This window comes from Rhizomucor pusillus (assembly GCF_041956525.1).
Source record: "Rhizomucor pusillus strain CBS 183.67 unplaced genomic scaffold VTP01scaffold_3, whole genome shotgun sequence".
Lineage (NCBI taxonomy): Eukaryota > Fungi > Mucoromycota > Mucoromycetes > Mucorales > Lichtheimiaceae > Rhizomucor > Rhizomucor pusillus.
Genome location: NW_027192145.1, coordinates 1577608 through 1590992, shown reverse-complemented (window position 1 = coordinate 1590992; position 13385 = coordinate 1577608). Strand labels below are relative to the sequence as shown.

At 43.0% G+C, this 13385-nt stretch overlaps 7 protein-coding genes across 7 annotated transcripts; 5 read left to right on the top strand and 2 right to left on the bottom strand.

Annotated features, from left to right (window-relative positions):
• Positions 1 to 129: 129 nt before the first annotated feature.
• VTP01DRAFT_6847 (uncharacterized protein) lies at positions 130 to 3020 on the bottom strand (the record flags this gene model as incomplete). The annotated part of the gene is made up of 11 exons (XM_069385793.1): positions 130 to 423; positions 485 to 609; positions 665 to 919; positions 974 to 1059; positions 1119 to 1721; positions 1774 to 1883; positions 1945 to 2063; positions 2124 to 2454; positions 2510 to 2653; positions 2716 to 2865; positions 2925 to 3020. The coding sequence occupies 11 exons, from the start codon at positions 3018 to 3020 to the stop codon at positions 130 to 132; spliced, it is 2313 nt and encodes a 770-aa protein (XP_069243220.1).
• Positions 3021 to 3281: 261 nt separating this feature from the next.
• VTP01DRAFT_6846 (uncharacterized protein) lies at positions 3282 to 3569 on the top strand (the record flags this gene model as incomplete). The annotated part of the gene is made up of 2 exons (XM_069385792.1): positions 3282 to 3285; positions 3343 to 3569. The coding sequence occupies 2 exons, from the start codon at positions 3282 to 3284 to the stop codon at positions 3567 to 3569; spliced, it is 231 nt and encodes a 76-aa protein (XP_069243219.1).
• Positions 3570 to 3742: 173 nt separating this feature from the next.
• Positions 3743 to 4364, top strand: VTP01DRAFT_6845 (uncharacterized protein; the record flags this gene model as incomplete). The annotated part of the gene is made up of 3 exons (XM_069385791.1): positions 3743 to 3836; positions 3931 to 4164; positions 4234 to 4364. The coding sequence occupies 3 exons, from the start codon at positions 3743 to 3745 to the stop codon at positions 4362 to 4364; spliced, it is 459 nt and encodes a 152-aa protein (XP_069243218.1).
• A 1593-nt stretch (positions 4365 to 5957) lies between these two features.
• VTP01DRAFT_6844 (uncharacterized protein) lies at positions 5958 to 7126 on the bottom strand (the record flags this gene model as incomplete). Its single annotated transcript, XM_069385790.1, has 5 exons — positions 5958 to 6031; positions 6093 to 6244; positions 6299 to 6344; positions 6408 to 6579; positions 6977 to 7126. 5 exons carry the CDS (start codon positions 7124 to 7126, stop codon positions 5958 to 5960), a joined length of 594 nt encoding a protein of 197 aa, XP_069243217.1.
• A 2552-nt stretch (positions 7127 to 9678) lies between these two features.
• Positions 9679 to 10939, top strand: VTP01DRAFT_6843 (uncharacterized protein; the record flags this gene model as incomplete). Its single annotated transcript, XM_069385789.1, has 3 exons — positions 9679 to 9798; positions 9864 to 10218; positions 10281 to 10939. The coding sequence occupies 3 exons, from the start codon at positions 9679 to 9681 to the stop codon at positions 10937 to 10939; spliced, it is 1134 nt and encodes a 377-aa protein (XP_069243216.1).
• Positions 10940 to 11067: 128 nt separating this feature from the next.
• VTP01DRAFT_6842 (uncharacterized protein) lies at positions 11068 to 11971 on the top strand (the record flags this gene model as incomplete). The annotated part of the gene is made up of 5 exons (XM_069385788.1): positions 11068 to 11204; positions 11260 to 11353; positions 11437 to 11586; positions 11686 to 11752; positions 11808 to 11971. The coding sequence occupies 5 exons, from the start codon at positions 11068 to 11070 to the stop codon at positions 11969 to 11971; spliced, it is 612 nt and encodes a 203-aa protein (XP_069243215.1).
• Positions 11972 to 12153: 182 nt separating this feature from the next.
• Positions 12154 to 13328, top strand: VTP01DRAFT_6841 (uncharacterized protein; the record flags this gene model as incomplete). Its single annotated transcript, XM_069385787.1, has 5 exons — positions 12154 to 12309; positions 12375 to 12466; positions 12525 to 12677; positions 12742 to 12854; positions 12910 to 13328. The coding sequence occupies 5 exons, from the start codon at positions 12154 to 12156 to the stop codon at positions 13326 to 13328; spliced, it is 933 nt and encodes a 310-aa protein (XP_069243214.1).
• Between the last annotated feature and the right edge of the window lie 57 nt (positions 13329 to 13385).

Genomic DNA, 13385 nt, shown 5'->3' with positions numbered 1-13385 from the left:
CATTATCCTTTTTCTGTAACATATTCTTTCATCACACACACGCAAAAAAATTGGGTTATATATAACACACATTGAATTAAATAGATTTGGGTTTTCACTGGGTTTTCGTATTGATAAGCCCCCGTTCTTTTATGTTCGTTGCAAAAAGTACAAGTAAGCTTCCCCAATGGGTGGTTTGGGTGAAACCGCTACCTTGTTGTCATTGAACAGGACCCATTGGTCATCCTTGTATACATGTGCCACATAATGGCCGCAATGCACAGACGTTCCCTTATGCGATACAAAAGACTTGACTGTATAATCGAATGGAGGCGTACTATCTCCAGGAACAGTCTTGTTGTTTTCTGAAACTGGTTCTGCATCCTCGCCGTTGTCGTCTGGATGACTGAACAACCAATCCAATGCACGTTCGGTGTTGTTATCCTGATTTAAGGTATAACTGTAAATACATTGCTCTGTTAATAGACACCACGCTTCTACTCACAGTCTCTCTCAAGGCTTTCTTTGCTTGAGCGGGTGTAAAGCCCATTTCACACAACATACTGATTTGTTCTTCAGATACACTTCCTTGCTGTGAACCAGAAGTAGGTTCAAGAGGATAATCGATACCTGATGATTTGATGAATACAGGCACGTGACTTGCTGCAGCTTACATTGGTTTTACCTGGGTCTTCCATATGTTCGAATAGCCAGTTCATGGCTATCTCTGCACCGTTATTGCCAGTATTAAGCAAAGCTCGCTTACATCTATTTTCTGGGAAGCCCATAGCCATGAGCTGTTCTAAAGCGGTCTGATCGAATTGCGGTTCAGATGCGGCGCTTGGTGCATCGGCGGGAAGAAGTTCTTCATCCGGTTGCTGTCCCTTCCCCATATATTTTGCCAGATGCATCGGTCCCTCTGGAAACTTAATCTCCACATCTACGTCTAAAGTTTAATTACCTTGATTGGAAGCGATGGGCTCAAAATCCTTACTAAGTTTACGAGGTACCCAGTCAATAAATGCAAACCGACGAGCATGGACAGTTAGTATCTGAGGGAAGGTGTGGAACTTTGTGGACCTGAAGAAAGAGCTTTAATCAATAAAACTGATGAAAATATGTTCAGCTAGTACACTCACTTGTATGCCACCGTGCTTTCATTGCAGCTAGGACAATGGTAACCCTCTATTGCTTCCTCCTGAACGAATAAATCAAGACATTCGTAAAAGTCTACAGACTGGTACTTGTCGCCGTCTTCAGATTCGACTTTTCTTGCGGGCACATTGACTGATATGCTGTTGGTGGTATCCACTTGATATCGCACTTTTTTACATTTTCCGCATTGTAACCGCTGTTCTACAGCAAAGTCAAACACTTTAGTTGGATCGTTCGCCTTTGCAGCATGCTCTTTCTGAGAGATGGTCTTGCAAAGATACTGGAAAAATTCAAATGCATCCTGCTGTCGCATCGTCGAGAATTCCTCGTGACCTTTGCCGACTAGAGCTTTGAACATCGTAGGCGCGATACCATCCTGGGAAGGAGCCTGATCTTCCGATGATGCTTCTTTTGGCTGCGAGTATCTACCCGACAACATACCATCCGCCATTTTATGCAGCTGACAATGCCAGCAATTCGCAGGTTCATTTTGGCAGTTTTGAGGGTGATCTGCTAACTGTTGATAATAGCGCTCTTGGAAAGTACCAATATCGAAAACCGATTGCAAAACGGAAGCCATGTAACAACTATCGAATATTTAGTCTACCAATCGCCGCCATAAAGACCGATGCAAGTTACCTATTTCCGAGATTTTTCAAACCGGTGTATCCGGCTCCAAATTTCGGTTCTAATTGTTTGCCATCCTCGGTAGTCATGCTGAAATCGAACTTTAGATTCTGCTCTAATTGCTAAAACCAGAGATAAGTCAAAACTAAGTTCTACACTAGTAAACAATTTTATCCAACGAACCAGCTCTGTCATGCTCTTTTCTGTTTTGAGCTGCTGCGAAACATTGATGCCCCAGTTTGCCAGGTGTGTCGAAAGATCGTTATCCAATTTGGCATCGTTACAAATATAACAGTAAATATCTAAAATGGGTGTTCTAATGCTGGAAATAGATGTATGTATTTGGAGTTCTCGTCTTATACCTGCTGTACCCTCTGGTGTGATTGTGCCAAGTTTGCATGACACACCATGTCCAGTCTTTTCATAATGCTCTATCGCATGGTTATTACCGCCAGATCCATCGTATTGTCTTCTACCACAGCCGAGGTTTCCACATGTCAAACAGAGCCACAAGTTCTCGCTTAGCTCACAATTGGCACAGTGGGCCAATGCCTGCTGCTCCAATTTTTGCGGAGGATCTTGAACCAGGCAGAGTGTGTGTTCACACGGATGAATCTCCTCTTCCCAAGCTTTAACTTCAGACTGCTTTGCCGAAGATAATGCTGACAAGACCGCATCTACTACATTTGATACCTATAGAAATCCATTGAGTGCAATGCGATGGTGCTAACTCAGATGCTTTCCATACTTGTGGAGAAACGCCTTTGCTGGCCTCTACTCCTTGACATGCGTAGCATTTCACCTTGGTGACATGCTCGTACTTCTGTTCTTCATCTTCGGGAACGATAGCCAGCTTGCTTATCTTCTGCGGAGGAGGCGTTCCATCGTCTGGCTGTGAATGGATTCGTCAGGATCTACGGATCTCTTACAAGATCTATCGTTTCAAGGACTTACTCGCTTAGCCTTGTCAATAGGAATGCGACGAATATTGACAACAAGCGGGTGTCCAGTCTTTTTCGAGTGTAATTCTGCATGACGTCTAGGAGCTTCAACGCATCCACCGTTGAAGCAAGTCAGGCAAACGTCAATGCCTTCAGGACCGTCCTTTTTTTATGCGGCGTGAATTCTCAAGAATACTGGAACCAACATATGAGGCTTATTACTTGTGAATCAAAACACAAGGTACATTCTTCCTTGTGAACTTGCGTGTACGCAGATGGTGGCGTAAGAGGTGTGTCTGTAAAATGAGTGCATGCCATGGAGGTGAACGAAACGGAAGGTGCAGGAACGCGCGGACCGCTACAAATCTTCGCTGAGTTTGGTACACGATGCAACCCCACTCCACGCCCATAATCAATTTACTTAGAGCAGATACTACAAACGCATAAATAATAAATTCCATTCATGGGTTCTTTTAGTTACGATTGGCCTTTATGCTCAAAGAAAGCAATCTTCAGATGTTTGTATAAAAGGGCATCCAGTTTGGAGAGTAAAGCATTAGAATCAGCGAGTAATCAGACATGAGTAAGTTCTACGTGATGACAGGAATGTCTTCTTGGTTACTAAATAGAACCTTTTTAGACATCAACCCCGCTGAAGCTTACATTAACAATAATGGCCAGCTCAATGCTCAAGTGAACAATATTGCTAACGCTCGAAGATTTCCACGGCCATGGAGAACCTGGCTTTTCAACATGTGCTCGTATCTTCGCAGGCTGGCCAAGGTCTTTGTCCCAGCAGAGATGATAGCACTTGCTATTCTTGATTTTGTATTGATCGATGTACTCTATGTGATGTATAGCAGATAAATGTTTGCAATATGCATTCTGTACGATCTCGCTAGAAACTGTATTTTCCAATGAGGCTCCTGCTGTCAGTCGGGTCGCCCTGGAAGGAATGATGTCACGAAGTCCGACATTTTTTGGTTCAAAAAAACATAGCACCACCCATAACACTCCCTCCTTCGCAATCAAAAAGAGACATGTTCGCCATTCGTCGCGCTGCCGTCGCCGCCACTGCTGCACCCTATGCTCGCCTTGCTGCTCGCCCCTTCTCTGTTATGGGCGCTCGCCTCTGTAATTATCGCTCCAACATGCAAATTCAATACGCTGCCACACGATTGGTGCAACTTTTTTTTCATAGATCGAATGACTAACAGCTTGTGATTAGCTGGCACCGTCTCTGCTGAGAACGTTGAAAAGAACATTGGCCCTGGTGCCGCCGCTGGTGAAGTCCCTACCGATTTGCAGCAAGCTACCGGTCTCGAGCGTGAAGAACTTTTGGCCAAGCTTGAAGGCAGAGAGTTGTTCGACATGGAGCCCTTGAACATGACTCACCTTGGTACCAAGTCGAACCCCATCGTCGTCAAGTCTTATGATGCCATTCGCTTCGTTGGCTGCACTGGTAAGACGGTGTGAAAAGATTGCAAGAAAGGCTTTTCAGTTATTAACAGGATATGTCATTGTCAATTAGGCTACCCCGCCGAATCTCACGACACTATCTGGCTCACTTTGGACAAGTCCCACGAATTCGACCGCTGCCCTGAATGCGGCTCTGTATACAAGATGGACTTTGTCGGTTCTGAAGATGCCCACCACCATTAGAGACAGCACTCATCCATATCATTAAACTGTTCTAGTTTGTTGCAATTAAAAAGAACTGCTCTTAATAGCAACTAAAAGCATCAACATGAGTATCTCATCTTCTTATCTTGAAAGGCTTTTCCTTAGTCAATTTGGATTTGATACAGATCTAGTTTTTGACTCCAATTTGCGTTCGGAAAAGGAAAACCTTTTTTGCATTTGTATCTATGCCTTCAGAGAGCGCCACGATTTCTGTGTCCAAGACTTCAACTGCTTGTTCATACCGTAAGGATGTCTTGCAGCCTTCGGATTTTGCCGTAAGCAGCAAAGGATAGTTCAAATTCTTTAAGCGGTTTAAAGTACATTGCTGGCACGTCCTAGTACAGAGATTATAGAATACCTGAACGTAGCGCATGTACTGGTTTGCGTAGGGATCTCGGAACATTATAAACTGAATGATTCTTCTCTGACCCAATCCATTTTACCTTTTTTTATTATGAGGTTTGCGTGCTTTATCAAATTAATCGATCGACTTCATTTACCATTGCTTGCTTGGGTGTAAAAACTTCCTTGCAGTTGCCGACTGCTGTTTTCAATCGATATAAATTGCTGGTGAAACGAAGCTAGCTGACTGTTATGACTTTTGAGCTAGTTTATTTGGATATGATAGTTAATTGATACGTACATCTATCTGGTAAAGTAGGTTTACGTACTACTTGCGAGTGTAGGTGTCTAACGCTTCAGAAAAGAGGTGGGAAAGAAGAAAAAAGAGTCAGCTTTTTGGTTCTCCAGAAGTGTACTCCGTCTTTGACTGTATTCAAGGACCCGAATGAAGAATTTAAACAATGGCTTGTCGGTATGACTGATGGAGATGGATCTTTTTCTATCTTACGTCAAAACGATAAGTGGACTTTAACATTCAAAATCTCTCAAAATACTTATAATTTACGAGCTTTGTATTATATTAAACAACAATTAGGAGTAGGTTCAGTAAGTCAAGGACCCGAAATGTAATATGTAAGTTCAAGTCTACCAACGGAATTAACTTATTGACCTAGGTGTTCTTGAGTGATTGACTTACTAGAAAATCGGACGCACAAAGTTCGTCATGGGAGTCGTTATGTTGTGTTCAGTGATAGCAATCAACCTCCTCAGCAAATTGCCAACATCCCTGTTCTCTTTGGTTTTCCCTCAATTTAAGCCGATACCACCCGAAAAATGCACTAACGTCGCCAACATTTCTCGTCATGGACAGCGACCGGATACTATCCCAGTTACTGCTTCTCGTCTCTCGGCGTCGCCTTTCTATCCTAAACAGATATCAGGCAGAGACATAGTGCAAATTCATGTCTATTACTTACCATGCAAATTATATCCTATCGTTTTCCGCCGCTATAAATAAACGTTTGGAGGACGAAAATGCTGATGTTGATGGCGGCTGTTCGCTCCAGCATTTTCGCTTGCAAAGGTTTACAGGGACTCTCAATTATATCAAGACCAAAAAGAACATGTTAGTATCGGCATCACAAAATTAATGGTTTCACATACTAATGAGACGCGGAAATCTCGACGGTTCCAGATCAGCATGGATTACAAGACCAAAATCCTCGCCATCTAAGAGTCCTTCCTTAGAATAAGCTGTAACTCCTTAGGACTTGGAGCAGCATTTGTAATTGGGGTCATTAAATCTATTGCACGTACGCGTGAGGTGCACCGAAGGAATTGGCAAAGCAACCTGCAAATTCTTACATAGGTCGCTTAGATATTCTAGAGACATATGAGTATCAACATCTATCATCCTCTTCCAGCCTTTGCTGCAGATGTTGCGCAACGGGACCAGAATTGTTGTCATGTACGTTCTCCATTTCAAGCTGTCGTTGATGTGGTGATTGGTACGAGTTCTTGTGTGATCCTTACAACCAGTCTTGTTGCGTCTGAATAATCGTCAATGGGACAGTAGTATACGCTTCTCGTCGTCGAGGTGGACTCTGTTTCTTGTACCTTCGTAGTGTTAGACCTGAAAATTCCGAGAAGAAAATTATTACTATCATTATTAGATTTTACCTAGGATCTGGAAGTTTGCTTGCTGTAGTGAAGGAGCTTCAACATCTGCGAATGCACTGTGAAGGAAACTTGGAATATTCTGCGTGTAGTTTAAATTACCTTCGGTGGATTCTGATTCTTCAGAAGCTGTATGACTATTCTTGGATGCGCCTTCGTTATTTTCCGGACATAGCTATCACATTTGCAAAACACAGGACATTAGCATATGAACTAGCAAGCGGTTGAATATATCTTTCGCAGTTTTGAAATGGACTCAATGCTTTCGCATGTATTTTCATTTAATTGTTCAACTACGTTGTGCTGCCTCTTTTGGACTGTTATCTGGGAACACTCTTTAAGCCGCTTATTCCAAATAATTTATAAGTGCGCCCGAAGTTCGCGTTTTCGTCAAAACGTGTCTTCTCAGATCAAGCTGTCGGTACGGATATAAATTATATTGGTCCCTTGTTATTTATATATTGCCTGGAATTGCGCTTTTGCATGCAATATTTTTTTGTACAGGATCCCCATCTTTTGACGCGCCAATGAAGTTTAGGATGACCGCATAGTTCAAGTTTATGGAAACATACATGAATCAGCAAATAAGTCGAAATAATCGAATGACTGCGGGCGAAGTATTTTGAGTTAGTTTCGATCCAAGAACTAGAAAGGTATTCCACGGATGACGATTTGTATCTTTCTTCCTTGAGCTTGTTGCCGTAGTATCCAAATAGCACCATGCGATACTTCGTTTTGATTTCTTTCGTTGCTTTTGACAGAAACAGTGAAACGCGTTACGATCTAATCGTTTCGCACGGGATGTCACGAAACGTCGATACGCTATCTGGCAGAATGAGACAAAGGCAAAAGAAGCGTGAGTGAAAAGAAACGGTTGAGTATTTCCCAGTAAAACGCATGACTGTATCATAGCGACCAACAGAAATCTGTGTGGTGACCCAGCGGCATACTTTTCCAAAGAGCGATGGATATGAAACGTTGTTAGGCGAAGTTCTGCGCGCATCGGACGGTTCGTGAACATAACGATACTGCAATCTCAGATTGCCAGATAGGTTGCCTCAAATATAATTGTTCCAGATGTAGCTGTAAGCACATATGTTATTAAGTAACAGAATAGCTATGTTGAAACGCTAGTTTGTGATGAAATAAGCCAGAATAATATACAAATGACTATCAAAAATGAAGGTGGTGTCAGTATAACCGTCGAGTATGCATTGTCAGTAATCATCATATTTGCAAGCGCAAATATGCATCGTGAACGACAAATGGATGGATGGAGGCAGGGATAAAAGAAGAGTCCGGAAATGAAAAGTCTTTTAAATAGTTTTAGATGATTCCATTATTATGTCACATTCGACGTTCAACGCATGATTGCCGTCTATGATACTATTGCTCTCAATAATGCGTTCACTTTCCTGAAAAATCCGAGATTGTAGATTGGACATGAAAAAGCCTTTTCCGAAAACACAAAATCAGAAGGATAAGGGCTAATATCCTCGTCTCCAGTCGCACAAAATACGAACGAAAAGCATGTTATTTTATCTTTAAATCTGGACAAAGTAATTATGAGTCCTTCGTGCTCGCCCTTTACAGCCTTTAAGCAACTTTTCAATAAAGAAGAGTAAGTGATATCTGTTCTACACTGCTTTTATGAAGAAACTATATTACCAAAGTACGGGATGCGCTAATAGGCAGATCGTTTTATTTACACAAAGCCTTGATAGTGCTCTAAAAATCATTGGTATCCCCCAAAGGACCGTGCTTCTGGTGCCTAACTTAAGTTAGAAAGCAACATCGTCGAGTCCTCTCCGGCACAGGCTTCAATGCTTTGTGAGAGATGCTTTCATTGGATAGCTATGATAAGGACTTGCTTTACCACTGCTCAATTGGAGAAGGCAGCTTGCCTGGCTGTTGTGAACGGTACAAAAGCTAGTTCAGACGTAAAAGTCTTGATAAGATGGTGTTTTTCCAATTATAATTATAGTATTCCTGTAGATTTCCTCACATAATAAAGCGTTGAAAGTTCCATTATCGCTGCTTGTCATCATCTGCGCGACCGCCACCGACCGTGGTGTATTTGTGCATGCATCCTCTTGTTCGGATGCCATCGATTCCACATCGTCTTCGCCTAAAAGGTCTGCTAACTGCTGGCCCTTCTTGAGCACGGAGTCAAATGCGAAGATGAGTTGACTGCCATTACAACAGCAATAACGATTAGCTAGTTGTACAATGAATACGTAGTGTAGTATGGATTCTATACTATGTAACGTGGATTTCTTTATTGGAGCCGACTTCATTGTGGATCAGGAAACTTTTATATGTATTGAATGAAAAATTAGCATATAGGTCTGTGTTGCAAAAATCACAATGCATGTTAGCTCCAAAGATAAAATTTTTCATGCACGCCAAACGAGTATGGATAAAAATTGCTAGATCGGGGAAGGTTGGCGCGGGCTCTTTTCCAGAAAACGGGAATGAGCTATTTAGTTTATGGAAACGGCAGCAATGATACATGATAGTTTACCTGCCGCATGACGGTTACGCATGCTCTCTTTAGAGTCTGGGATATGCTTAAAAGGAAATATCGACACTGAAAGGAAAATGGAACCCAGCGCAGAAGATTACATGAAAGCAAAGGAACCGCACCTTCGAAATAAACATGCACACACATGCCTCTTTAATTTAAGTTTACTATCTTGAGAAACATCCAGAAACTTACAGCCCTTGTCCCCTGACCCTTAAGTAGCTGCTTTTTCTTTAAGTAGTCTATTAACGGGCGTCCTTCAAGATTCTAAATCCAGGTTCTGCGTGCGAAAAACATTATGCTGAGTTCGGCTGTAAAGACGGCTTGGCTTACGGAGTGGGGGAGGATGCTAAAAAAAAAGGTTGTCAGAATTGTCAGCTATGTATTCCGAAATCATCAATGCACTTGCAGTGCTATTTATGACTTTGCCAACTCTAATATTTTACAGCAACTAGCTGGTTCCTATCTGGACCTATACCCGCAAAGTTTGCATCCTAATCCAGTGCCCTGAGAAGCATCAGATTTCAGATAGCACAGCAAAATTAAAGAATGAAATTGACAAAGAAGAAAGCTATTGCTTCATTGCAGTAGCGAAAGCAATGGTAGCACAGAATACAGTGCAAGTGTCGTGCAAGCGACCCTTGAGAAGGAAGGGCAAAACGGAACGCGAAAAAATGTGTTACAGCAAATGCTCATTAAATAACCTTCTTTTTTTCCGCTCTTTTTCGTTTATTGCATGCTTTCCCTTCCATGATTCCCTTGGTCGTTGTCTCCTTAGCATTGACCTTTATACCCGTCGCTTACAGTGCAAATATTACTGCAGTCCATTTACCGTCTATTTGGGAAACTGTTAATTCTATTGGACCTCAGGTGCGACATTCGTCAAAGGATGGTAATATTCTTTATCATTGTCGCTCACAATTACCGAATTGTAGTCACTTGTTGAGGGGTTGAAACAATCACCACAAATAGATCAAATAGAAGATGCTTTCAATCAGAAAAATATCACCCTTTTTCTTCCATCGCAAACTGCGGTTCAAGATGCAATCACAGCCAATGTTTTAAATTTTCAAAGCAACAATACACTGCAGCAGCTGCTACGGCATATTTCGCCAGGGACACATTATGCGTCCTCGCTGATTAGACATCAATATCTTCAGAGTAATGACTCATCCTCCGCACAACTGCCTTTGGTCGTGGGGCCGAATCTCGCAAATTCCTCGCTCCTCCAAATTTCCTCTGGCATGTACACAGCGAACATAATCAAACAAGATATCCACTGCGGAAATGGCAAGTTCCATATTCTCCTTTATCTCCCTTAAGGGTCTGTACTGACGAGTTTCTTGTTCCAGGTGTGATCCACATTGTTGACGAGTTTCTCAGGGCACCTATGCCTACGTTGGCGACAGTTGAAGGCACGCCGGAGCTGGAGCACCACGAGCTTTTGATCAAATCTCTCAATCTCACAGACGTCGTTGCCGGCCCAAACAAGACAGTTCTGGCACCGATCAACGACGCATGGGATATCGCAAATTCGTCAGCAATGCCATACGGGGTGCTCGTGCATAATTTAAAGTATCAAGTCATCGATGGCATCTATCTCCAGAATACCCTTTTTTCTTCGACCGATCCCGTCAGCTTACCAACGAATAACCGCAATTTTACCATCACCTTCCATAAAACTGGTAACAACGAGCTTCTCGTTGTCGGTATGACGCCCATAGACGTAGCACGCGTTGTACGGGCGGATGTCATAACAACGGAAGGTGTCATTTACATCATCGATAAAGTGCTTCCTGCAGATCCTACTTCATCCAGAAACAGCGGCGATTCAGGGGGACAATTAGCAGCTGGTCCGCTCAATCCTTCTGAAACCCAGGTCGTGTCTGCGGCTGATATTGACTCACCAAACTCTACGGCTGCTGCTCACGCTGGAGCAAGCCAGAACTCACACGCGCTAAAAGCTTTTGCATGTACACTAGTAGGCATTGTTCTTATTCAATGTTTGTGAATCCAACTATTCCAATTCCCATTTTTGATATTATGCGGCGGGCACGACATCCTCTTCAATTTTTCAGGAGTTAAAAGTTTGTACACTTATTCTCTTTGCTTTTATCTTAAAAACATCTACGTTTGAAAATGTCTGCAGAGAGAAGGGATGATTACCGCAGGATGAGCCGCTCTCGATCACGTTCACCAAGTACCCGTCGTTCTCGAGACGACAGACATCGCGAGCGCTCGCCAAGTCCACGCCGCTCGCGATCCCGAGATCGATGGTACGGAAAAAAGCTAAATGCATCTCCTGGAATAACATTGTAAATCAGCTGCTAGTGATGAGAACACAGGCACGACGCTTTACGTGTCTGGGTTATCTCTTGGAGTAACTGAGAACGACTTGACTGATCTTTTTGATCGTTACGGCAAGGTGCGTCTCTGTTATATATACCCTATTTCATTTATTGTACTACAAAGCGCATCTTGTACTAATTCAGAGGACATACTGTATAGGTGAGCAAAGCAGTAATTGTGATGGACCCGCATACTCGTGAGTCGCGAGGATTTGGCTTTGTGGATATGGCGACTCTGGAGGACGCGGATAAAGCGATCGATGCCTTGCATGACTCGGAATTTAAGGGACGTATTATCCGGGTAGAAAAGGTGCGTTTCCCCCAAATGTTTTTTTAGTGCAACTGGATTGTGCGATTTGGTTATTATTATTATTATTATCAAATATTGACACTCTGCTATTTTTGACAGTCTAAAAGATCGCGACCTAGAACACCTACACCTGGCCGCTACAGAGGAGTGCCACCACGACGAGACTGTAAGTAACTAAATGATCTGTCCTTGACCATGTTGAATACTTAATACTCTTGCAGACCCCAGTAGGCGCTACAGTCGAGGTTACTCCCCTAGTCGTTACCGTGATGATTACTACTATTCTCGTTCTCGTGCTAGAGATGATAGATATTACGACGATCAGCGCGATCGGTACGAGCGTGATCGCCGAGACCGAGATCGTTCCCCTCGTTACCGCCGCTAGTAACATTCGTTATACTTTTTCTCTTCTTTTCCACTTTACAAATAAAGCATCTCTAATATTTCAATCGGCTTGAGTGCCTTCAATCCATCCTTGTAACCACTCGATGTTATGCAAACAGTCACGAATGAAAGGGTGTGAATTGTGGCATTGGTCCGTGCCTTGTTCACCGTGCTTCCCTAACCATGTCTCTGGAAACCAAATTCCGAGGTCTCAGTAAACGGGCGGCAGAATGCCAGAGACACATTGGCAGGCTCTCGGTCGTAGATTCTCTTCGACTACGCGAAGAAGTTGCTAGTCTTGTACGGAGCGATCTTCGGACCCTTGAGAATGACATCAAGGTACAATTTGGATGAAAGCAGTGCAAACATAAGCGCATCCGTCCCATTAATTGCGGAAATATCAGGGCGTTAAGCAGCTAGCAGAACAAGAGGATGAAGAGGCGACTAGAAAGCAAGTTTTTGCGCGCATCGAGGAGTACGAGCGACAGTGTCAACAGTGAGTTGCCAGAAATGTTTGCATCGGTCCAGTATATTGATCAGCCACGAAATACCAGGTTACAAGCATCTTCGCGCACAGCACTTTGGCAGAGCAAAAAACGTTTAGATGAGCAAGAGCAAAAAATGAGACAGGAGCTTTTTGGAGGACTTGGCAAGGATGGCAAAAGTTTCACTGAGCAATATGAACTTAGGCAACGAAGGGATAGAGGGTATTAAAGGATAGTGGAAAAGAACGAATGCAGCGTCATTGATTAGCGTTGCAATACTACATAGGCAGGACGAAGCACTTTTGCGTGCGTCCTCTGACGTGACAGAAGCATTAAGGCGGACGAGCAAATTAATGCAGCAAGAATTAGAAAAGAGTTCTTATTCCGCAAACATGCTAGGTAAGTAAAATGCAGTGAACACTACTTAAAAAAAACTAACATCGATATATTGCAGCGGATTCTTCAAAGACATTGCATGCGACATACAACGAATATCAGAATTTTGGATCGCTGCTAAATATATCAAAGCGGCTCATGCGTCAGCTGGAGGCATCAGATTGGTTGGATCGAATCTCACTGCTAATTGGTGTCTTATTCTTCGTATTGGTCGCGTTGTACATTATTAAAAAGCGGACGTGGGATGTGAGTATATCCTGGGTATCCTGGATCGCAGGCAAAGGCGACCGCGTTGCTCCGGCCTCTGCGACGGTAACCAACGTGGTCACTGCCACTTATCAAGAAGCAACGCTCACGACCACAGAAACACCAATAATTGAACAGATAACATCTGTTGCAACTGCTGTAGCTGCAACAATTACTGAAACTGTCTCTGAATTGTCAATACCACCCGCGGCAATAAAGGATGAATTATGAGCTACATTTACATTTGGTCAGTTGACAAGGTTACATTCTAAAAAACTACTGGATATC